This window comes from Notamacropus eugenii, chromosome 2 (assembly GCF_028372415.1).
Source record: "Notamacropus eugenii isolate mMacEug1 chromosome 2, mMacEug1.pri_v2, whole genome shotgun sequence".
In the NCBI taxonomy this organism is placed as follows: domain Eukaryota; kingdom Metazoa; phylum Chordata; class Mammalia; order Diprotodontia; family Macropodidae; genus Notamacropus; species Notamacropus eugenii.
In genome coordinates this window covers 381,240,253-381,265,299 of record NC_092873.1, presented here as the reverse complement: position 1 = coordinate 381,265,299, position 25,047 = coordinate 381,240,253, and the positions used below count along the sequence as shown (strand labels likewise).

Genomic DNA, 25,047 nt, shown 5'->3' with positions numbered 1-25,047 from the left:
AGAATCGGACAACTGATTAAATATGGGAGCTAATGGAAAGGGAAAATTCAAGGATGGCTCTGAGGTTGACATCTGGGTTACTGGAAGGATGGTGGTTCCCCTAACAGAAACAGGGAAGTATGGATGAGTTGTGAGTTTCAAGAGAAAGATAATAATTTCCTTTTGAACTTGCTGAGTTTGAAATACCTATGGAATGTTCAGTTAGGTATGTCTAACAAACAGTTGACTATTTGGAATTACTTTTTAGAAAAAAGATTAGGGCTGACCATATAGATTCAGGAGCTGTATACATAATGATGATGATAGAAGCCCTGTTGTTGTGTTTGGCCTTTGTTCTTGAAGAGGACCATGACATCATGATGATAACATGCACTTGACTTTGATTTGAGTGAGGGAAGTCTGTGCAAGGTCACCAACCTCACTTTCTCCTCCTTGAGCCATCTGGGTCCAGTGGCCTGATATTCATCAGGACAGCTGGAGATGGTCCAGGATGCAATGGGAGACCCTAGTCATTTTAGGCTAAGGTCTTATCACATTCTCACTTTGAGTGAGATACACCCATTCAATGAATAGGCCTCTTTAAGTAGTTACTCAAAGGATGGCCCCTTTTAATAAAATAAAAAATAACAAAAAAATCAAACTGGGAGGGGAAGACCCTCAGGGTTCCTGGGTAAAAGAGAAACAGTTATTATTTAGTAATTACATTCACTCTGTACTAGGTGTGTGGGGTCCTGGTGTCTTGGTGGAGCTCCAGAGTGAATTGGGCATAAAGTTTGTTCTTTGAGCAAGAAATCTAGCCAGTAAACCCAAAGGAGAAAAGGCAGCTTTTAGCCATGGAAGTGTACCTTCCCCTGGGTGTATAGCACCCCAGGAGAGGGGAGGGGAGGGGAAGAGAACCCATGGGAGTTGATAACATCATCAAGAGGTTGTAAAGAAAGAAAAGGACCCAGGACAGAGCCTTTGGCAAGGGTTACTCACATTTGGGGCCAGAAGATTAGTGATGATCCAGCAAGGAGATTTAAGAAGAAATAGTCCAGTAGGAAGAAGAACAGTGTCACAAAAGCTGAGAAGCATGGGATGGTGGTAGTCAGCAGTATCAACAGTTTCTAAGAGATCAAGAAGGATGAAGATTCAGGAAAAGCCATTAGATTTATCAGTTAAGAGATTTTTCATAATTTTTGAGAGAATAGTTTTTTGAATGGGGGAGATGGAAGTTATATTGCAGGGGTAACATAACCTGTTCTACTTATTTAAAATGGGGGAGAAGGGTTATTTTAAAACATTATCTCTGATGATTTTAATTCATACCTATTCCTGATTGATCATAAAAGTCCCTGAAACCCAGACATTTAATTCTCAGCACATATTTTCCCTGTAAACATGACACTGGACTTAGAGAATAAGCCATTTAAACCATTGTTCTATATCATTTTGAGAGGTAGCACTGTGCTTTTCTCATAGGCAGTGTTACCTCTCCAGGGGATAGGGTGAAAGGACCTGCCAAATGCTTCAGACTAGTTTTTGTCATAGTTTCATTTAATGGATTCTCTGAATTCCCAGAAAGTCACCAGGCTTCTCAGTTTTCTTATGTAAGAATACAACGTAACAAAAATTAGACTGACTACGATAATTTTTAGATGATTATTTCTAACCTTTACTGCCACTGTTTTTCTTTTTGGCAAAAAGAATTAATATTTGATAACATATAGTCAGCTTTCATTTAGTGTATTTCCTCCTTCCCTCCTCTTCTCATTTCCTTCTACCTACTTTGCTCTTATTACATGTACTTTTGCTCTAGTGGTGCTCTCTGACTCAGAGATTTCTTAGGGTCATACTTCTTTGATTATTCTTTATTTCTGATCACAGCCAGGATGGGACTGTCCCCCAGAAGATTGTTGTACCTCGTACTCTATACCATATAAAGGAAAACTTACACTTTCCTGGGGTAGGATTAACACTGATTAAGTCCTTGCACTCCAGTGAGTTTATCTTTTGAGATGTGCCTAGATTACTTTAAAGAGATCTAACTTAGCTACCACCTTCTTTTCAGGGAAAACCAAGGAATGCTAGACCTGGCCAACCCACAAAGGCCCATGTACACATCCAAGTGATGAATAAACAGAAAATATGCATCTTGTATCTCCTCTCTTGGTTAATTGCTGCTTTGGGAGGGACTATTAACTCTTCCACATATATACAAGCCACTTTCTATGTGGATGCTGAGAGGCATTGTCCCAGTCCTACCCCAAAAGATGTGAAGCAAATTCTTTCCTTTAGTGTTCTCTGGATCAGAAATTTCTTTTAAAATTTTGATATGAGAAGTAATGGAGTTTGCTGAATTTGTTCTAGGTAATAGGGTGTTTGGGAATGTGGCTGAACGGAACATGGTCATTTTTGGGGCCTCAGCCCTTCAGATGTTTTTCCTTTCTTGTTCTATCCATACTTCCCTCAGGTCCCCGATAGAAGAGTCATCTCCCTATGATGGTATAAGTAGCTCAACCCCATCTCATAATCATTAGGACCCCTAAGCCAGGCTAAGCAACTTTTGGAATGATTTCCTTATCCCATTTCCTAACTGTTGGGAGCTAGTAACAGTCCTGTTTATGGGCAGTGTGGATCTTAATTCTCCACAGCCCTAACATCTGTGGTGGCTCTGCACACCCTCTCTCACCTGTCTCATTCTACTTCAATGGAATAGAACAACTGTCTATAAGCTGTGCCTGGCTCAGGACTAGAAGGTAAATGACCAGGAGAAAAGTCCTGGCATAATCCTTTCTTCTTTCCATGACTCAAGGTGTTTACTTTTTTAATTCTTCTCTGCTTTACCTGTGGTAAATGAAGAATTGAATTTAAAGAATTTGGGAGTTGGAAGGGGTAGAAAGACCACAGAGAAATATCAAGAAACTTTGGCCCAAAATTAATGGCAGATTTTGAAAAATGTCTGCAAATTGGCAAGAATGGCCTCATTTAGTAGCACATATACATAATATACAAATATGTTTGTGGCATTTCTGCCTACTCTTACTTGGATATTTCCTTTAGGAAATCATAGTGGAGGCTTCATTTTATCCACTGCTCTTGCTTTTTTTGTCTTTGTCTTAGTGACTGAGAGGGAGAAGTGAGGAATCTGGGAGGAGTCCCTGTGCAGAAAAGAGGGCATCATTTACTGAATCTTTACTTTACTTCTCCCCTATCCCTAGTCAAACCTGGCAGTGTGAGAAACATCATCCAGCACTTTGAGAACAGCCAGCAGTGTGACTCCCCTGAGCCTGGGATGCAGCGACTCTCAATAGGAAACTTCCCTGAGGATCTGCTGGAGAGTGAAAGGTAGTAAGTGGCTAGAGGGGCAGCTTCATTGCCCTGCTGGACCAAGGATGGGAAGGACCAGGAGCTAGGATGCCTTGGGTCCAGTTAAAGCCCTGTCACTTGGGACTTTATTCCTTTACCTCAGTTCCCCCTTAGAGAAGGAAATGGATCAGAATCGGGGTTGGATTTATGTGTAAACAAGTGAAAGAGAAGGAAAAATGGTAATAGTCTTCCAACACCTGAACATCCGAACATCCCCACAAAGTCATCATCCAGCCTGTATGTGAATTTGTCAGTGATGGAGAGCTCACTGCTTTATAAGCAAAGCCATTCCATTCCTGAATGGTCCCTTTTGTCATGAAGTTATTTCTTTAAATGGAGCTGAAATCTGCCTTTTGGTAACTCTAATCCATTGATTCTAGTTCTGCTTCCTGAAGTCATATAGTCATTCTAAATCCCCTTCCACATGATAGCCCTTCAGATAATAAAGTTGTAATAATAGAATTTTTGAACTTGAAGGGACTTTGGAGATCAACAGATGAAGGAAGTAAGGCCCAGAAAGTAAAGTTACTTTCCTGAGGTCACAGTGAGCAAGTAGTAACTGCAGAGTTCCTGGCTCCCAGTGCTGTGAGCTTTACTTGTCTGTACTTCGCTGCTCTACCTCTTCTCCAGGCATACCATCCTTCAGCCATTCCTCATGGAAGACCTCAGAGGTCTCAGGGTCTGGTTGGATAAACAATACTGACACACGAACAGATGACTGATAGTGTAAGTGAAGTAGACACAAGGAATAGTGTTGTAGAAGGAAGAGTTGAGATGACCTGGCTTGGTTGAGTTCACAGAGGAAAGGAGGTCTAGGTTGGAGCTTGAAGAATGAATCCTGCAAGAAGGGATTCTGCAAGAAAACACTGAGGGACAAGGTTCAGGTCAGATTGGAGGGCCTTAAATACCAGGTTTGAAGTTTTATCTTCTAGGCAGTGAGGTGCCATTAAGTAGTAGGGTAACACAATGAAAACAGTGTTTTTTAAGAGAACTGATTTGGGGCTGTGTGGAAGGTGGATTTGGAGGGTAGACTGGAGACAGGGAGAGAAGTTGGAGTATCATTGCAGTAATCCTTGTGGAAAGAGATATGATCTTGAACATTATAGTAGTGGGAATAAATAAAGGCTTGATATGAGACATGATAAAGGAATCATAAAATCATAGTGTTAGAGCTAGAATAATCTTTAAGATCATTTTGTTCAATTTCCTCATTTAAAAAATAATGGTTAAAAAAAGTCACAAACTAAAGAGTGACCTGTCCAAGTCACATAGCATACCCATGGCAGAGTTGAGGCTAGAGCCCATGGTCCAGTGCTTTTTTAGATACAGTCTCTGTCTTCAAGAACTTAGAGCTTTGTAGCCACTTTGATACTACAGTAGATCTATAACCTTATCAATATGACTGCTCCCTCTTGTGTGCAGATCACAACCCATGACATTTTCTCATTCTTTGTTTATCCTATCTGTATTCTCCCACATATCTACCTGGAAAGCACCTGATGTGCTGGTAGCTTGGCTCTGTCTTTTACACTTAGTGGCTGCTAGAGTTATAACCTTGGTTTTATCTCTTTTGTTCTCCTCTGTTCTTTCAGCACAACCCACCCACTTTTTTCTGATCTTGTGTCTCTTGGATGTTCCTTTTTATGTCTCTTCTCATGATCGTTGACTGCTACCTACTGATACCCATTGTATGTCTCTCCATCATCTTTTGGGTCACCTACAATTTTGATTCTCTCGAGACTGAATTGTTCTGTGACTTGTGGTCATAGAGCATCACTAGAAGAATAGTGTGATAAAAGATGGAGCTTTTTTGTTTCAGGAGCTGCTTAGAGTCATTGAAATTGCAGTGTAATTTTCCAGATGCAGTCAAGCCTGCATTTGTTCCCCTGCTTGATTCTAGACCCAGTCCATTGCCCATCTAAGTATCTACCCAAGATATATTTCTAGGTGAACTAGAACATGACACCCAATAATAGATCATAGTCTGGATGATAAATATAATTTATCCACTTGCTTTTTTCCTGTGTTGATAATTAGGCTGAATTCATTTAAATAGTTGTGGATTACCTTAAGAAGTTTAAAAATATTTTGGGGCTTGATGCAGAAAACACATCTGCATAATCATAGCATAAGTGCCATATCTGTGGTCTTTGAAGACAATGAGGACAAAGAAAGTTTGCTTAGTTTCTTCACCTGTTTTCCTTTTAGCTTCTCATGCTGAGGAAGGAGCAAATGAGGCTCAGCTTGCTAGAAGTGATGTGTACCCTGAGGGTCCACCTGTGTCTCTGATCAGTTTGAGGGAACTTGAGGAGCATGGTGGGGTCTCTGAGTACAGAGGAAGAAGCTCCAGTGCCTTGTTATTGATTGCATATTGGGAGCTTAGAGGTTGGTTACTCGGGTGACCTGGGAAATGATAGTACTTTTAACAGAAACAGAGAAGTCAGTTAAGGAATTGACTTTTAAAGCAAAGATGATTTCTCTTTTGGACATGTTAATTTTAAAATGTCATCTTACCCAGGTGGAAATGTCCAATAGGCAGTAAGGAAAGCAGGACTACGGGAATTTGTTTGAGAGGGGCTGATATCTCCAAGAAGAAAGTTTAAAGATAGAGTAGAAGGCTGAAACTTGTCATACACATAAACATAAGGGATGGGGAGTGATAAAAGAGCCAGAAGAGGAGTCAAAGAGATAGAAGCTAAGATAGTGCAGAATGGATGTTTAGGAAAGAAATAATTTTAAGGAAGGGTAGTCAACAATGTCAAAACATACAGAAAAGACTGCTGCATTTGTGATTTGGAAATTACTTGATTAAACTTCTAGAAAGTACTTTCGGTGGAGTGGTGGAGGTGGAAGATAGATAGAAGCTAATGGAGACATTAGGTTTTTCGTAGAGAGATAGTAACATGTAACATACACTTCAGAGTGAAAGGTGCTTAAGGATCTGAACTTTTCTGAAAGGCATACTCTTGACAGTGCTTAGGAGTTAGGTGGATTTCTGGTGTGAATGGTCATGTTGATCCTAAATAGTTCCAATAACTGATTTCCACTCTCATATCTTTGACCCTGTAGCCTCACTAACACCAATAGTTTATTCTGAAGCAATTGATAAATGGGTATTTATGAGAAAGGTCTTAAAACTAGATTGAGTCTGGGTCAGATTTCTCAGAACTGGTTGGAATGGATAGGCAGTTCATCCCTTGTTCCAGAGGTAGGGAACCTGTAGCCTTGAACATGTAGCCTCCTAGGTCCTTGGATGTGGCATTTTGACTGAGTCCAAGTTTTACAGTACAAATCCTTTTATTAAGGGGATTTGTTCTGTGACGTTTGGATTCAGTCAGAGGGCCACATGTGGTTCCCCACACATGCCATAACCCTATATCAGTTCACACTAGTTGATGGTAGTAGCCTAGGGGTTACCAAGCATCTAGTTCATGGCAGTAGTGTGCTCTGATGGTCCAGGTGCCATGTAGCTTAAATTTTGAGAGGCCCCTAAATATTCATTTGGCCTAAGGGACAACATGGAGTACAAATGATCAATATTAACAGTAACAGAAATGTGTGACAGCACAGGAGTTGCTGGGCACCTGAGGCAGATATCATCTCTTGTGGAGTGCAGATCACAACAGAACACCAAGAAGAGCAATGCCATGTCCTCAACTTCTTATCAACACTCCCTATCCCAGAAAACAAAGGACCCCTTGCTACTTTGAAATGCTTTATTCCTAAACTTAGGAGATGGAGAAGAGCAGGTGCCTAGGAGGAAACTGGCCAGAAGAGAGGCAATGTGGTATTGTGATAGATGATCATGGGCAAGCCCCTGGCTGATCTCTAAGCCTCAGTTTTCTTGTCTGTAAAATGGGGATAATAATACCTGTAGGACCTACCCCACAGTGCCATTGTGAAGCCCAAAAGAGATAATGTATATAAAGAAATTTACAAGCTTTGAAATGCTATATAGATATCAGTTATAGGGGAAAGAGTACTGGACATAATGGGAAACCAAGGTGTGGGCAGGGAGGGGGCAACAGTTCTGTTAAGATACAAGAAAGAAGGAAAGTTAGAAAGCAGTGAGAACTTCCTGACAGGCAATGGCAGAAAACCCTGGAATAGGCAAATGAAGGAGATGGTTGCATTTTCTTTTTGGGAGAACTTGGGGGAAAAAAGGGTCCCTCCCCAGCTTGCACCAGAAGAGGGGACTATCCTGTACAGAGGCAGAGGGATGAATAGAATGACCACAGATAACCCTAGGTGAGGAGAATGGTGGTGCTTGGTCTTGTTGTCCTTGATCAGAGACTCTGCTATCTACATCTTCCTAGGTTGAGGAGTTTGGGGATCTTAGCCCTTTACTCCTTCAGTATGAAGGACTCAAAGCACATTGAAAGTCTGAACTTGTCTTTCATCACTAGGGATTTGTTTTCCCCCTTACACTCTTCCTTGGTAGATCTTAGAAGAGTAGATCCTTGATTAGACTACAGTGGGGAAGGGAAAGGAGAGTTGCCTTTGGGCAGACAAAAGGAAGGACATGATGACTTTTGGCATTCCAGAGTGCTTGGGGCTTAGGTGGACCATGCAGAGAAGGTGGAAGAATTGTCTTCTGGCTTCTAGGGATGGGGGTGGGGAAGGAAAGAGGGTTGGATCTTGAAAAGTGCAGAGCAGAGAAGTGTCCAGCTTCCAGGTCTGAATCCTTCCCATCTCCTCACTCAGTTCACGTTCAGAAATACGTCTGGGCCGCTCAGAGAGCCTGAAAGGACGAGAGGAGATGAAGAAGTCCCGGAAAGCAGAGAATGTGCCACGTTCTCGAAGTGATGTGGATATGGATGCTGCTGCTGAGGCTACTAGGCTCCACCAGTCAGCCTCATCCTCAGCTTCCAGCCTTTCTACCAGGTGGGTAGGATTGAAAGGGTATGAAAAAACAAATTAAAGCAGCCATCCTAATAATTGTGTGGTGCTTTGAGTGGGATGCTAATAACTCTTATTCCATCCCCAGGTCCCTGGAGAACCCAACACCACCTTTCACCCCCAAAATGGGCCGCAGGTGAGTAATTCAACATCCTCTGTTCCCCAACCCTAGCTTCTTACCCCCAATGATACTTATTTGCACAGAAGTAGCAGGAAAGGGCCCTGTGTGGTCCCTTCCTCCAAAGAAATAAACTGAATCCTTCACCACTAACTCTTCATCATTTGCAGGAGCATTGAATCCCCTAGCCTTGGGTACTGTACAGATGCCCTTCTCCCTCACCTTCTGGAGGATGACCTGGGTCACTTGTCTGACCTGGAACCTGAGCTGGATGCCCAGAACTGGCAGCACACAGTGGGAAAAGATGTGGTAGCTGGGCTGTCACAAAGGGAGATTGACCGACAGGAAGTTATCAATGGTGAGGACTTGTCCTCTGCCCCTTGCCTTCCATCCTGTGGCTATCCTTCCCCACTCAGGGCAAGAACTCTACCTGGGCAGTAAGAGTCCTTGAAAATAAGTCTCTTGGTAACCTCTGGAGGTTGGGGGTGAAGTGTAATGGGAAATTCCCTGAATGAGGAGTCAGAAGAACTGAATCCCATTCTTAGTTAGATGACTGAACAAATCACTTCCTCTCTCTGTAGCTAAATTTCCTTATTTGTTAAAGGAGGTTGGACTATATGATCCTGATGTCTCTTACAGCATAAAAATTTGTGAATCAAAGATGTAGAAAATCAGGCCTTCTGATAAGGAAAAAAGAGTTGGGATTTGGAACTAGTATTTGTTCCCTAAGAGTAGGGAATCAGGGAGTTGTGACTCCAAAGCCTGAGGTGACTTCAGTTCTCTCCTGGCACAGAGCTGTTTGTGACAGAGGCATCCCATCTTCGGACTCTACGAGTCCTGGACTTGATTTTCTACCAGCGCATGAAGAAAGAGAACTTGATGCCACGGGAGGAGCTGGCCCGCCTCTTCCCTAACTTGCCCGAACTTATTGAAATCCATAGTAAGTAGCCCAGCTTTTAAGGCCCCTGCCTTTTGGTAACTTCCTAGTGCTGCCCCTTAGCTCCATAGTACCACCACCTGTTGACCTTGTTCACCTTTTACTCCCCAAACCAGGCTCTTCTGCCTTGATTCCCCATATTCCAAATCTCTTACTTTTGAATACTTCTCCATTCTTCCCTTCTCCTTGGTATATAGACTCTGGCAATGAAAGCAGGGCCTTGTGTATATTTGTATTTTCTCTCCCCTTTTTCCCCAGATTCTTGGTGTGAGGCCATGAAGAAGCTCCGGGAGGAGGGCCCTGTTATCAAGGAGATCAGTGACCTTATGCTGGCCAGGGTATGGCTCCAATATCCCTTTCCAATCATGATTGGGGATGGGAAGCACTGCTGGGAGGCCCAGACAAAAAGTGAGGTCCTGATGTGTGGGAGGAAGAAGGGCTCTTGAGAGGACCAGGAGTGTCAGAACTAGCTGGATGCTCATTGTGTCCCCTCAGTTTGATGGTGCAGCCAGAGAGGAGCTCCAGCAGGTAGCAGCACAGTTCTGTTCTTATCAGTCAATTGCACTGGAACTGATCAAGACCAAACAGCGTAAGGAGAGCCGCTTCCAACTCTTCATGCAGGTATTGCCTTGTGTCCATCCTTCTTCTGCCTGTCATCTCCTTAGCTGTCCCTTGTCCTCAAGCCATTCTGCATACCTCATTGAAAAGAAGGCTTTCCTTCTGCATAACAGAACTTTGAAGACTCATCGTTTTCCTTCACTCTGGGAAGCTCCTCAGTACTCCTTTAGATCACTGTCTGAGGACTGTTTCAGGAGAGGAGCTACTAAGTGGCTTAAACACTTGCCTCTACCTGTTTCTGCCTTGATGGTATTCCAAATCTCCTTTCTTTTTCCTTACTATGACTTAAACTCCTCCTTACTCATTCTTCCTACCCAGGAGGCTGAGAGCAATCCCCAGTGCCGGCGCCTCCAGCTCAAGGACCTGATCATCTCAGAGATGCAACGCCTCACCAAGTATCCACTGCTGCTGGAGAACATCATCAAGTACACAGACGGTAGGAATGTGGCATCAAGGAGGTGGGGGAGTACATTGGTCTGCTAGAGAGGAAAGAATGCTCACTAAGGTGTCAGACGTGGGCGTAAGTCCCAGTTCCACTTTTTTTAAAGATAATTTTATTAATATCTTTTGGTTTTTAATCAACTAAATTTTCCCCTCTGTTCCTTCCTCTCCCAAAGACCTACTCCATATAACAAAGGATATTTTTTAACAGAGAATTTTTTTTAAAAGAAAAAGAGAAGAAAAAAATCAGCTTAATACATAGAAAAGATCTGAAAACATATGCAGTGTTTCATACCAGTGGACCTTTTACCTCAGTAAAGAGCAGATAGAGCTGCCTTGTCATATCTCTTCTCTGGGGTCATATGTGTTCTTTGTAATATTCACTTTTGATTATTTTGTAGTACATTGTTGTGGTCATTGTATCAGTTGTTTTCTTGGCTCTGATTACTTTACTTAGCATCATTTCATGGAAGTCTCTCCATACTTCTCTGTATCTGTGATAATTTACTATTTCTTCTAGCACAGTAACATGCCATTACATTCAGGTACCATAATTTCCATAGCCATCCCTAGTCAATGTGCATCTATTTTATTTTTAGTTCTTTGCTATCACAAAGAATGCTCAGTAAAAATTTTAGTGTGTATGGAGACTTTTCTCTGTATCAGTAACCTCCTTGGAGCATATGACTAGGAGTGAAATCTTTGGGTCAAAGGACATGGACATGTAGTCACTTATTTCATAATTCCAAATTGCTTTCCAGAATGATTGTACTAGTGCATCACTCTCCCAAACAATGTACCAGCACAAGGGTGCTCATGATCCCAGCAGGATTAACTTCTCCCATCTTTTGTCCGCTTTGCCAACTTACCTTTGACAAGACATGGACATGTTTTGTTTTGTTTTTTTAACCTGTAAAATCAGAATAACAGTACTTTTCCTGTTTGTATTAGAAGGTTATTTTGAGGACAAAATGAAATTAAGAAAGTGAAAGTACTTTGAAACATAAAGTACTATATAGTTTTGGATTAGTATTATCATCATTTGAGAAAATGAAGACAAATGTGGCTTCAAGCACATGGTTAGTCTCACTGCTATCCCTAGGACCTTATTCTCCTTTGAATGTCATATACCTATTTTGCATCTGAGGCATTAGACTTAGGAACATAGGTGCTGTCTCACTTGGCCATATTTTTCTAGATGTGACAGTTTACGGTAGTAGAAGGAAGTTAGAAGCAGCCCCTGCCCTACTCTGGTCACCACCCCACTCATCTGCCTTTAATGTCCTGCTTTGTTACCTAGGTTCTTTCCCCTTTTTGTCTTAGACCTTTTCCTTTTTCTCACCAATGTCCCCTCAACTCCTTCTGTCTCTTCCCACCTCCATCCCTACCACTGAATTTGTATTTTTTTTTGGCTCCTAGGCAAGGACTTTCAGGGTCCCCAGACAGTGACCTGAACCCTGAGAATAAACTCAGTTAACCCTTTCTTTTGAGGTATTTAGGACCAGAGATGACACAGATCTGATACCCTATATCAACCCCAAGGAAATGAAAAGATATATCTATGATCAGGAAAATGAGTGGTCAAATAATATTTGGCTGTGTTTAGATACCACTAGAAGGAAAAAGGAAGGGAAGAAATATTTCTGTTGCACATATGATATTCCAGGCACTGTGCTGTGCTAGTCACTTTTTGTAAACATTTTCTCATTTGATCGTCACAACAACCAGGGGAAGATAGATGCTTTTTTTTTAATCACCATTTTACAATTGAGGAAACTAAGGCAGACAGATTAAGTGACTTGCCCAGAGTCACACAATTTGTAAGTGTCTGAACCCTAATTTCAATTTAGGTCTTCCTGACTCCAAGCCCTGACTCTTTATCTATTGCATCACCAGCTGCCTCTGGAGACTGATCTATAAAAATTTTCCTCTTATCCTATGTTAACAGGCAGTACTTCTGAATATAAGAAGCTGTGTCGGGCCCGGGATCAGTGCCGTGAGATTCTTAAATACGTGAATGAGGCAGTGAAGCAAACAGAGAACCGACACCGCCTAGAGAGCTACCAGAAGCGCTTGGACACCACTTCGCTGGAGAGGGCCAGCAATCCTTTGGCAGCAGAGTTCAAGGTATGAGGTGGAAGGTAGAGGCAGTCCCTGCCCTCCCCTGGTCACCACCCCTGAAAAGATACATCTCTCTGGGACATTAAGGGGAGACCTCAGATAAGGAAGATCTATGACCCCCAGCATAGTCTGCAAAGGAATATGGACACAGGTGTGTTCACCAGACAGAATTCTAGGTATTGATTGAGGGTGGGGGTGGAGGCAGAACAAGACCAGTGAAATCAGTCCAAGAAAGTTTTTTCTAGTTAGTGGGATTTCAGGAGGGAGAGGGGAGTTGAGGAGTAGAATGAACTTGAGGGAAGAGGAGAAGGACAATGTCCTTGGAGGGGGAATGGAGGACCTGGCAGCAGGCAGTGATGTCAACAGCCCGTGTGAAGCTAATGTGTAGGGAAAGTATGAATTAAGAATAAGGTGTGGTGGCCCCAGCCATAGTATCATTGGTCTCTTCTCTGCCCCCCTTCCCTTCCAACAGAGTCTGGACCTCACAACAAGGAGAATGATTCATGAAGGCCCTCTGACATGGAGGATAAGCAAAGACAAGACTGTGGGTATGAATTGAGTGGCCTAGGGTCAGGTGGAAATATGTGGGAGGTATAGGATGGAGCAGCCAATTCATCTGACTCCTCCAGTGCCTCTGGACATGGGTGTTTTGACCAAAGCTAGGAGAGGGGAACTCCTATGACCAAACTAAAGTTGGATTACCAGGCAGTGCCTGGGCCTTCATAGGAGGGATAAAGACTGAGGCTGAGGTGAATGGAAGTGTTGGCCCATAGGACCCCAGGAAATAAATCTAATGAATAATGTGTTTAATCCTTTGCAAACCTTAAGACCCTATATAAATGTGTGTATGTCTGTGTATGTATACACACATACATATCTACACACATACAGATAGATTGACAGATACATAGAGGATACACGGATGGGGATAGATACATATGTGGTTGATAGATAAAAAGTAGATGATGGATAGATGTGTAGGTAGGTAAGTAGATTGATCCATTTCAAGAACTTCATATTAGAGTTAGTGCTGACCTGTTATCCTGAGGTGAGAAAACTGAGAAAAATGACGGTTCATTATGTATATTCTCTGCTGCCCCTTCCCACCGAAGACCTTCATGTACTGCTCCTGGAGGATCTCCTGGTGCTTCTCCAGAAGCAAGATGAGAAGCTGCTCCTCAAATGTCACAGCAAGACCTCCTTGGGCTCCTCAGACAACAAGCACACATTCAGCCCTGTGCTGAAGCTCAATGCTGTACTCATCCGCTCTGTGGCCACAGGTACGCTCTCCTCCTCCCTCAGTGCAGGCCTTGGCTGGTGAGGTCAAACTCAACGTAGAAACAGGAATCATTAGTTCATATGGGAGGCTCCTTGTGGGTCACCTGCCGACTTAGTTTTAAACTGTAATGTGCTGGATGTTTTATTGTGTTTTTATTTATTTTGTTAAAACATTTCTCAGTTCATTTTAATCTTGTTCAGGCCCCCTGGGGAGTGTTGGAGGCTGTGTTTGACCCCTGTGGGCTTGGGCCAGGTATTTTTTTAGAAAAAATCATCACTAATGGCACCCACTGTCTATACCATATGAGATTTTTTTACTCCCTGTAAAAGTCAGTTGTGGTTAATTGAATCTTGCTGTGTTCTTTTACCCAGTCTTGGGAGGCCTCTTTGAGCAGAGACCTAGTAGTGTTTGAGGGGAAGCTACTGAGAGAAGATAGGCAGATACAGGTGAAAACACACACACATGCGCATGCGCTAAGACAAGAGAATATCCTCTATCAGCACTGCTAGGAAGGAGCTAATCTGAGGTTGCTGTGTCAGAAGACATCCTACAGTAGGGGAATTTGGAACAGTCTTACAGAGGTCTGGCAGAGAAGAGTTTGAAAGGAAGAATTGGAAAAATGGATGGACTGGGCAAAAGCTAGAGAAAAGAGCCAGTAAGAATGCAAATGAAGGCCTGGTAAACATCCTTAGATGAGGTAAAGGTTTTTCAAGACTGAGGCTAATTTGATTCCTTGCCTTATATAAAGTTGACTGCAAGAAGGGAAACCTGGTGACCCTAAACACCCATCGGTCAGTTTGGGGCTCTATTTTAGGCCATTTTCTGGAGTCTAGGTCAGGTTAGAGCTTCGCTAACTTCACTTTCTCACTAGCCAGACTGATAGCAAAGATGCTGCCATTCTTTGACTCTCCCCTCTCTCCTTACACAGATAAAAGGGCCTTCTTCATTATCTGCACCTCCGAGCTGGGTCCCCCCCAGATTTATGAGTTGGTTGCATTGACGTCATTGGATAAAAACATGTGAGAAGGATGGGTTTCACATTTTTCCCCTCTCCTTGAGCTTAGGTGTGGGTAAGGCAGGAGTTAGGTCAAAAACCTGAAGGGGACAGGGCTAAGGAAAGAACTCTGCCCTAGCTTAGCCAGCTCTCCAAGAGAGCCTGGGGAGCAGGAGTTCAGTGAGACCCAGGAGAAAAGCCAGCTCCTAAAGACAATCACAGAGGTGGAAAATGGGGGGTGGGCCCAGGAGGAGCCAGATAGTGGGGAAAAAATACCAACTATAACCTTAGAATCTCCTGCTTTTCTGTCTTTATTCTCCATGCTACCCCATCCCCAGCTTCTATTTTCTTTTCCCTACAATCATCTTAAAGGCATTACTGTTTCCAGGTTGTTTAGCTTTTATGCTGACTCCCAGAGTGCCCCGGGGTCTTGGAATTGAGCCCTTTAGGGAATAGCAGTAACCAGAGCAGATTGGTTACTCTTTTCCACCTAAGCCCAGCAGTTGGTTATAGAGAGGGAGGTCAGGGATGCAAAGTTACAGAGGTAGGCAGTCTCTACTCTCACTGTTGACATCTCCTTTTACTGAGTAATAGGTGGATGGAGCTTCTAGATGGTGCAGTACAGAATGCCACCAGGAACCCTGGCATTGTACCAAATCCTATCCACCTTTCTCAGACAGCACCCCGGCAGCCATCTCAACACAGCTCCACACCCACAAGGTAATCAGCCCTTTTTGAGGACCCCAGCAGCCAAATCCTTAAGGCATATGGCTTTTGACTTGAAGTTGCTTTGAACCTTGTCTCTGGGAGATTTAGTGGCATCTGAACACACAGGAGATAAATAATCCCAGGAGGGAAGTATCGGAAGAAGAAAAGGGATAACTGTAGGCTCAGGCAGGTGGAAATAATCCCCCCAGTCTCCATATTTTGCTGTCTTGGATAAAGAGTGGCAGTAAGCTGGGTGGGAATAGAGGACTAGTAAAAGCTTCGATGTTCTTTGTCCTAATCCAGATGAATACACAAACTTGGCTCTCCTTTGTCCCTCATCTCCTCATTCTTGCCCCCATGCTGAATGTATAGAAGATAGGATCCAGGGTTCCCAAGAGAAAATGTTCATGACATTCTCTCTACTTGATGATGAGATGGGATTTCATGGTAGCTGGTAGCACTCTCAGTATTTGTCTCACCGTAGGCTTTTTCTTTCCTCAGCATGGGGCTAACTGACTCAGAAGTATCCCAAGGAAATGACTGTCAACCAGAAATTGAACTACTGCCTAAAGGTAAAATGTCCCTCTCTATCTGTGTAAAGAAGGTTGTTCAGTCTTTCTCCTCTGAAATCTGCCTTAGGGTAATGATTAGAATCATCTAGAGAAATAGACATCAAGATGTTTGGAAGGGGTTGAGAGGAACAGAGTTTTAAGTGAAGAAAAATGGGGTAATCTGAGAAGTATAGTAGGAACACTATGGAGAACTTTAAATATCTGGAAGAGAGTTTTGTATTTAATCATAGGAGGGAGTCCCCGAACATTTTTTCAGAAGGTGGGGAGTAACGTGACCAGAGCTGTGTTTTAGGAAAATCAGTTTGGCATCTGTTTGGAGAATAGACTGGAGAGGAGAGAGACCCTACAGAAGCAGTGAAATGAATTGCGTGACTGGAGCAAATAATCCAGTCAAAAGATGAGCTAGGGCAGTGGTTGTGAATGGAAAGAGGAGAATAGACTCAAGATGACATTGGCCACTGTTGCCTGAGAAGGTTGAGGTGAGGAAGAAGATGATTCCAAGGTTACAAATCTAGGAGTTACTGGGGAAGATTATCATCACTTCCAAGCAAATCATTCTATCAGATGTTTTGTTTATTTTTTCTTTGTAACAATGGAATGTTCACTGGGGAGGGACAAGCAGGAGGCAGGGAATCAAGTGATATAAAAATAAAAAGTATCCCCCAAAAGGTTATCAGTTGGTTTTGTTTTGTTTTTCAGTAGGCTTAGAGGAGGAAGAGTTACATTTAGAGGATAGAGATGGATAAGGTTTCCGTACTGGAACAGACTCCAGTTCATTTTCCCCAAGAGACAAAGGGTACTTAGAGGTGGAGCAAGAAAGGAAAGAGACTCAAATCCCTGCGGAGCATTGACATCGCCAAGGGTTGGTAGTAGCCTGGAAGAAAGATCCTAGTGATCCTGGGGGCCACAGTTCTCAGTTGCTGAGTCAGAGTAGAAGAGAGGAATGTAAAGACTGAAGGTTAGAAGACAGTACTGTATAGTGGGAGGAACACCAAATTCAGGTTAGAGGGCCTACAATCACATCTTTGCTGTTACTTATTAGCTATGTGACCTTGGGCAAGTTATGTAACCTCTGGACTTCAGTTACTTCATTTATAATTGGTGAGATTGGACCACATGATTTCTGAAGGTCCCAAGGAGGTTGTTGCCATCTCCAGGTATGAGGTGATGGAGGACCCAGACCTAGAGAGTAAGGGCTATAGGAGAATGGGGACAAAAGATAAAACTAACGGGATGAGATTTGGGGTTAGGGGTGAAGCCACAGATTCCCCATATAGGAATTAACCTCAGCAGAAAAAAAAAATAGAATCCTGGGACTGAGAGAAGCTAAAGCAACTCATTTGGTCTCTCCTCTACCCCTTGGCATCCTTTGATGGTATCTTGATTCCTGGGGAGATGGGCAGCATCTCCATAGACCTCACCTCACCTCAGCTAGTTGACTTTTCTTATTTAAATTTCTTCCTTGGTTTGTGGGATGTTTGAATAGGCTCAGCAGATGATGCTGGAGGAGAAGGGGCAAGGGATGGGCCAAGAGCATGAACATGCTCACATCTAGAATAGACTGCTTTCTTTCCCCCTCTTAATATTCTTCTTCCTTACTCCTATTAGGTGATAGGTCCCAGCAGTGGGTTAATGGGAAACATCAAGCATTGTTGGAAGAACCAGAGCAGGAGGGCAGTGAGGAAGAGTTGGTTGCCCCAACATCCACCTCATCCCTGGGTGGAGGGGGCTTGGGCGTCAGAACAAGAGGTGCTGTCCACCTGCCCCTACCTGGCCCATTGTTCATGGAGGGATTGGCTGACTCTGCCCTGGAAGATGGTGTGTGAGCAAGGGGCCCTGTCCCCACCCCCCACCCTCCGCTTGATGACCACCTAGTCCCTTTCTAAGCTTTATTTCTTTTGATTCTGGTTGCATGGCAGACCTAAGATCATGGGGTCTAGGACTCACCCTCACTCCTGATCCCTTTTCACACATTTCACCTGTGTCTTAAAGGCTAGATCTTCTCTCAGGGTTAGGCTCATGGAAGGGTCTTGCTCACAGTATAGAAGTGACATTCTCATGGCTTAAGTGGGGTTTGGAGATTCCTATAGAGCTATAGGATCCTTTTTCTTTCCCACTTACCCCTACCTTAATTCCCAGAGTAACTTGGGAGGGCCTGTGGCAAAATTACTACTGTTCCAGGACTCTGCTGGATCAAGGTGCTCCAACTCCATCTGAGATCTGCTTATAATGCTACTAATCTAAGAAGGACAGTTTCCCCCAATCTCTAGTTCCACCTGTTGTCCAGTTATCAAAAAATTTGCCAGTCTATTTGCAGGAGGCATCTGGATAGGAAAGAGGGAGGGAGTAAGGGGTGTTTCCCAGAAGTTACAACTCTGTTTTCCCCCTCCAGTGGAGAATCTTCGACACCTGATCCTGTGGAGCCTTTTGCCTGGTCATACGATAGAGTCCAGAGCTACTGTGGAGCCAGAGGACGACCTCACACCTACACCATCTGTCATCGGAATCACCTCCCACCCCTGGGACCCAGGTTCTCCTGGAAAGCTGCCAGTCGGGATGGAGGGAAATGACCTTGCACCCTCTGAACGGACGACTAGTCGACTGGAGCTAGAGCCAGGGGAGTTAGATGATGCAGCCCTGAGCTCCCTAGAGCACCTGCCCCCAAGAGCCAGAAACTCTGGAATCTGGGAGCATCCAGAACTGGACAGAGACATGACTGAAGAGCCTCTTAACACAGAGGCTGTTGGAGCTTACAAAGTAGTAAGGAAAGGTAAACACAACCAAAAAGGTCACTAAATTAAGGAGTCAGAGAAACAGGCAACTCGAAAGCACCTGAGACCACTCCTTACACATGAGTGCACTCAAAGATAAATACTTATATTAACTGGATTTGAAAGATTTCCTAAAAGACTGCTGTCATTTTCCCTTTCCCTGCCCACTCCTCTTGAGCACCCTGTGTGCTATACTGGATGATGAAGGGAGACTCAGAAGTTGCAAAAGATCTCTGTCGTTTGGCATCCCCAAGTTTAATGGAGGAAATGTGGCTTCAGCCCTCACTGGCTTCCAGCCTAATGGGAGAAATGGACTTTGCCCTCACAGAATGCTGTTTCTGATAGATACTGTTGTCCTCTGGGGATCACTTTTCTGAGCGGGGAGATAGGATACAGAGAGCAAGAGAACAAACCTTTCAACTAGAGCTCAGTAGGGCAGGCGGGTGTGGGTGGGGGCTGTTAGCAGGCTTACAGGACATTGGAAGAGAAGGGGTTTAGAGGTCAGTTCAATGGAGGAATATAGAGCAGGGTTGGAAAGGAAATCTGAGAGGATGGAAGAGGAAAGGAAAGGGAAACTTTGTGGATTTTCAAAGGCTTAGGAAGATAGGATTCAGGACAAGTCTAGCTAAAGAAAAGTTACCACCTCTGAGATGGTCTCAGGATGAGATGAATAACATAAGGGAGAGAGATTGTTAATAGAAGCGCCAGACTGCAGGGTTTGGGTCTGAAATGAGAGGCAGTGATGACATAGCCACTCCAGGATCCTAGGCAGGCAGAAGTGTTGGGAGGGAGATGCCAGGTTTTCATTTTGTCTAAATCTTCCATCAGTTTGATTATCAAGACTAGCCCAACTTCCAAATTCCCTCTCCATTAGGATTTCATATTTATTCACCTAGGACTCATATTTTTTTCTCTGTGGTCTCTGGGAACTGACAGTCTTCATACTTTCTCTTTCGGTGAATCAATAGAAAGTTCTCTCCAATTCCCTGGGGTATAATCATGTATGATCTTATGTTTACTTTGTTCTTTCTTAACTTTTTTCCTCTTTTTTTTCTCCCACCTCCTTTGTTCTCTCTGTCTTTCTATATATCTGTCTCTCCCTTTCTTCCCTTTCTCCTCCCTCCCCCATCTTCCTCTCCTTCCTTCTCTCTTCCCTTCCCCTCCCCCCTCCCCCCCACTTTCCTTTCTCTGTTTCCTCCATGGTGGTGGTGGTGCAGCTGAGGTGGCAGGCAGCAATGCTGTCCCTACATTGCCAGAGTGTGGCAAATCAGAAACTGAGCCACCAGAAGCTGGAGGCGGACCTAATGCCGCGGGTAACATATGGGATTCTCTTGGGAGCTGCAAAAGGGGTAGGAAAAACTGAGTAAGGGCAAAAGTTCAAAGCCTGCAAGGAAAGCCAGGTGGGAGTAAGGAACTACTGTCTGAATTAAGTCTTCAAGCCAACCTTTTAGATCCAGTTTAAACCCTAGCCACCAACTTTGTGGTATATAATGGTATGGGTGAAGAGCGATGGACATGCTGATTTTTGGCCCATACCTCCACCTTTGAAAAGCTGCACATCTAAAGCCAATAATCTTTATAGACAAAAGAAGTCCCAGCTAGATAGTGTCCAGAAAAGGGAGGTGTGGAGAGAATACCAGCATGAACTCTTATCCTTGTACCTTGACACCCTAGCCTAACCAGAGCCATGCATTCCCCATCCCTTCTCACCACCATTAAAACAGTCTGGTTAAAGGGCCACAGGTACTGAGGGTAGAAGGTTGCTCCCCAGACCCTTTCCTCTGTCTCAGGTCCCTTTTGTGACATTTTGGACCTACCTCCCTCTGCTAGGATGTAGAGGAAGCGAGAAGGAGGACAAATGTTATTCTTCTGAAGTAAAGCCAGCTAGAAAGGACTGCTGTCTTGTTTTCATTCAGGTTTTAAATCAACTTACTTCCTCAGTGGCCTGGCCCAACTCAGTCCCTCACCCCTCAAAGCATTGCTTCCTTATCTCTCAGTTGAGATGATCTGCAACCTTTTTTTTTTCCCTTGCATCTTCCTCTCACTTCAAGCATCAACCAACCCTTCCAAGACACTATTCCTTCCATAGGTTGGGTTTAGTACAGAATGAGTTACATGAAAACAGAGAATTTGTTTTGTTTTGTTTTGAAAGCAGAGAATATAAACTTACTCACAGAAGCCCCATGATAATGTGCTGATAATGCACAAGGTATGAAATGCTCTGTGAAGGGCATTTGAAAGGTATTGGGCAAGAAGCAGTCAAGTTGTCCACTGTCTTCCGTACTGTGTCTGCAAGGAGCCTGACTTTGGGAAACTGCTTAAAGCCCCAGTTTTTGGCTGTATTAGAGGGAATATTAGTTAGGCATGTTATTTTGCTTCTCTCAGCCTATCTTTGTGCAGAGGAAATGGGGAGGGGAAGCATGTCTTTCCACTCACTCTGTACTTCTGTCTGATAATTTATCCCTCTGCCTTTTGCCATGGGAAACAGGAAACTGTTTTTATGTCAGCATGCCAACTGGACCCCCAGAGTCAAACACAGATCCACCAGATGTAGCCAGGAGCTTCTCTCAGCAAGATGCTCCCAATAGCTCCCCAGCAGAGCCTGAGCACCAGGGAGGCAGTGGAGATGAGAGAAGGAGTCAGCATACAGCCTCTAGTCTAGCCCTCAGGGATGTGGGCATGATCTTCCGGACCATTGAGCAACTCACACTAAAACTCAACAGGCTTAAGGTGAGAGGGAATACTTGGATGCCATCATAAGGCTTTTCCTTCGGGACCCCAGCAGACTCACAGCTACTCTCTTTCTCTAAGGAGTCAGTGGGTAGAAGGTGTCTGAGCAGTATCATTTACACCACCCTACTACAAACATTTCTTTTAGGATATGGAGACAGCCCACCAGGAGCTGCTCAAGTCTTTGGGGGCAGAGTCATCTGGTGGTACAACCCCTGTTGGTGGCCTCAACTCAGAGGCAGTTAGGTGGCCCGAGAGCTCCCCTTCACCCCCAGCCAAGGAACCCTTCTCTTCATCCTCCAAGGACAGTCATGAACAAGGACCACGCCCTGAGGCTGGTGAGTAAAGACGACTTCCTGTCTCCCCAAGGTGTGACCCTGGCTGAGAAATAGCACCAGGCAGAAAGAAAACATCTGGGATATAGGCAAAGAAGAACAGGGATATGAATGGGAGAGGCTTCTGCTTTCTCTTTTGGAGATAGATACTTAGTTCATTCCCAGAGCTACAGACCATGATGTAGGAAATCTTCAGTGAACCCACCCTTTGCTCTTTGCCATGGAGATAAGCCTGAAAGACTCACAGCCTTATCTCCAAAGGTGACAGCAGAGATGTTCCCTCCCCATTTGATGTCCAAACAGAGAAGTTGGGAACTTCATTTGTCCTGTCTGTCAAGGAGAGAGAGTAGGACTGCTTCTTATGAAGCATGTATAAGGCTGAGGAGTCTGCCCTTTACAATTCCTGGGATTCTCTAGAGTTGTCTGTAGTGACAAACACATCTCTCTCACAGCCTTCTGTCCCTACCTCTGTACCCAACTCTTCTCTTTCTTCCTTCCCACTCTATTCTGCAGGCTCTGACAGCCTAGAAGACAGTCCAGCCGACACAGCCATTTCACTGGGACTTTAATCATGGAAACCCCCAAGACTTCCTGGCTCCCCGCCTCCTCAGGGACTGCCCCAGGGCAGGGGACACAGGAGGGAAGACCCCAAACCTCCCTCCTTTGGGGAGGACTGGAATCTAAGCCAGGTCTGAAGGGGAGCCAAAGGCCTGGCTCCACGCATGTTGCTTTTTCCATTCAAATCTCAGTCAAGTTTGCTGTCCTCTTCCCCCCCACTAGAGCCTCAAGTCTCCTCTGTGCATGCTGATTGCATCTGAGAGGCCCCCTTTCCTTCCTCGAATATGTGTATATACACATATGTGTATATGTGTATACACCTTGCAGACTTGACTATCACATCTGTACGTTTGAGCGAGAGATGGAGTCGTCTGTATAAATGCACTTTCTCCACCCCTATCCCTTTCCTAATATAATCCCAAGGCAGGGAGTTTAGGCACCTCCACTCCCTCCTATTTGCCATTTTGGTTTTCTATAAATATGTATGTATTGTATGTGCGTCTTTGCTCTTGTAAATAACTTTCCTCTTAGGCCTCTGCTCCTGAGATGGGTTGGGGAAAGACTGGAGGCAACTCTGAATAGGAGTACCAGGGGCAGAGGGAGACATCATTCAGTATAGACTAGTAAATAACCTCTTCCCCAGTCCCTAACTTAGCTCTGAGATGAGGGAATGGGCCAGGGCTCCTGAGGAAGAGCCAGTATAGATTATCCCATGTTCCTCTAGACATGTGAGGGGAACAGAATGTTTCTCTCTGTGAAAAACTGTGAGAAACAGGGCTCCCGGCTTCAGATTCCTCTTCCAAAGACCCCTGGTACTTGTGGCCTGTTGCTCTCTCTTCCCTCCCAGTGTTTCTTACCTGCTCTCCTGAAGCCAAGGAGAGCTTCTTTGGGAATCTGGTATTAAACAGCCAGTTGTTGAATCCCTCACCCCATCTCTATTCACTCCCACACCTACAAAGGAAACCAACACATTAGGAATAGAGCTGAAAACTGAGTCCCATGGGCAGGGGGCACTGAGAGCTGGAACCCCTGCCATGCCCAGAACTTGCCCCCAAAAGGCGTCTTCTCACTAGTCCCCATAATAGCTGTCCTTCCCTTAAAGACTAATAGAATATACACACTGTGCTAGGTGTATATATATACATAATATATATAATATAAATATATATAATATATAAAATATAGATATGGAAATGACTGCTGTTAAAAATGATGTATAATCTTTTATTTTCCTTTTATGGTTAAGATTTTTTTTTTTAAGAAAACTTAAATATTCTTCTGCTGTGGTGGTGTGTGATTCTTGGAGTAGGCTTTTCCTGGGAAGGCAAGTGGGGAGGGCCTCACCAACAGGAGGACCTCCTGCCCAAATGCCTGTTCTTAAATCACCATTTTCATCTAAGAACCTCATATAAATAGATCTGGGTCTTACACAGACACAGCTCACAATGTGCACAGGCAAACCAAAGAGTCAGGATATATTTTAGAAGCTAAGGTTTAAGGTTTGTTGACTATCTCCAGAAATGCAGATTGAAGCCTCTCCAAATTTCCTAGATAGGATTCTTCACCCTGAGGCCAGCTTGGTGATGAGCTTATAAGACCATAGATAGTGAACTCAATAAAATGATCCACCCATGAGCATATAATTAGTATCTACTCTATCACCCAATGTCCTGGCTTATGGGTTGGTTCCTGGCATTTTCCGTGCGGTAAAACAAGACAGAAGGAAGCTAGGCTGGCTGGTCTTGACTTTCACTGTGAGGGGAATGATTAGCTTGGGCTGGAATAATTGGAGGACGGCTTCATAAAAGAGAACTTGAGATGGGCTACAGTAACTGAAATTTACATTGTGCCTTAGTAAAGCATTTTACAAACATGACCTCATTTGAGCCTTGGCTACTACAGATATGAATCCCATTTTACAGAAGATGAAATCGAAATTCAGAGATTAATCAAGGGTTACACACGAACAGTGAATGACAGGTCCAGGACAACCTGACTTCTGGCCCAGTGTGCTTTCCATACCATGCTAAAGAGTAGGTTGGAGAGGTGAGCAGCCTTGAAACTGTGTCCTGTAGGCAGCGGAGAAAAGGGGACATGATGTGTAAAGTGTTTTAAACAAATTCACCTGCCTGTAGAGCCCTGAACTTGGGAGTTGGGTTTTAGTTTTAGCTCCACTAATTTACTACTTCTCTCTTTGGCCCTTAGAAAGGGAATTGTTCTAAATGCACTCTGAGCTACCTTCCATCTCTAAAGATCCGCGATTCTATAAAATGGAGAGAGTAGAGCCTCGAAGGATTGCTAGATTTAGATGCCCAAAGAAGATGAAAGGGAGGGTGGGGAGCATTGTGCAACTGTTAGACTGATCAGAACAGAAGCATATTAGGGAGCGGTGGAAAACAAAGTTGGCTAAGAGAGTAGATCCAGGTATTAAAGGCTTCGGCCTTTAATTTACTCCACCAGGAGTAAATTCGTAGAATGGAGCATGGGAGCAAAGCTAGGGGACTGTTCTCCCAGGCTTGGTGGCAGGCCAAGTAAAGCTTCTTGTCTAAGGAAGAATTTTTAAGAATTGTTGGCATGGAGAGTTGGGAAATGGCTCCAGAGTCCATAGGGAAGTTGAG

At 44.0% G+C, this 25,047-nt stretch overlaps 1 protein-coding gene across 12 annotated transcripts in view; it reads left to right on the top strand.

The window, feature by feature from the left end:
* The window catches only part of ARHGEF11 (Rho guanine nucleotide exchange factor 11), a 154,499-nt gene extending 130,795 nt beyond the window's left edge, over positions 1-23,704 (top strand). For 6 of the 12 annotated variants that reach the window (XM_072647300.1, XM_072647295.1, XM_072647290.1 and 3 more), the window contains 20 exons: positions 3,201-3,330; positions 8,053-8,232; positions 8,336-8,383; positions 8,536-8,723; positions 9,159-9,305; positions 9,561-9,640; positions 9,798-9,923; positions 10,239-10,356; positions 12,310-12,488; positions 12,955-13,030; positions 13,595-13,762; positions 14,690-14,780; positions 15,350-15,475; positions 15,965-16,035; positions 17,644-17,853; positions 18,428-18,805; positions 20,024-20,119; positions 21,295-21,536; positions 21,685-21,874; positions 22,385-23,704. In XM_072647300.1, coding sequence (XP_072503401.1) covers positions 3,201-3,330; positions 8,053-8,232; positions 8,336-8,383; positions 8,536-8,723; positions 9,159-9,305; positions 9,561-9,640; positions 9,798-9,923; positions 10,239-10,356; positions 12,310-12,488; positions 12,955-13,030; positions 13,595-13,762; positions 14,690-14,780; positions 15,350-15,475; positions 15,965-16,035; positions 17,644-17,853; positions 18,428-18,805; positions 20,024-20,119; positions 21,295-21,536; positions 21,685-21,874; positions 22,385-22,440 — 2,900 coding nt within the window. In that variant the 3' untranslated portion in view covers positions 22,441-23,704. The remainder of the gene's footprint in view (positions 1-3,200; positions 3,331-8,052; positions 8,233-8,335; positions 8,384-8,535; positions 8,724-9,158; positions 9,306-9,560; positions 9,641-9,797; positions 9,924-10,238; positions 10,357-12,309; positions 12,489-12,954; positions 13,031-13,594; positions 13,763-14,689; positions 14,781-15,349; positions 15,476-15,964; positions 16,036-17,643; positions 17,854-18,427; positions 18,806-20,023; positions 20,120-21,294; positions 21,537-21,684; positions 21,875-22,384) is intronic. The other 6 variants (XM_072647297.1, XM_072647294.1, XM_072647292.1 and 3 more) reach the window with 4 other exon arrangements.
* Positions 23,705-25,047: the final 1,343 nt, after the last annotated feature.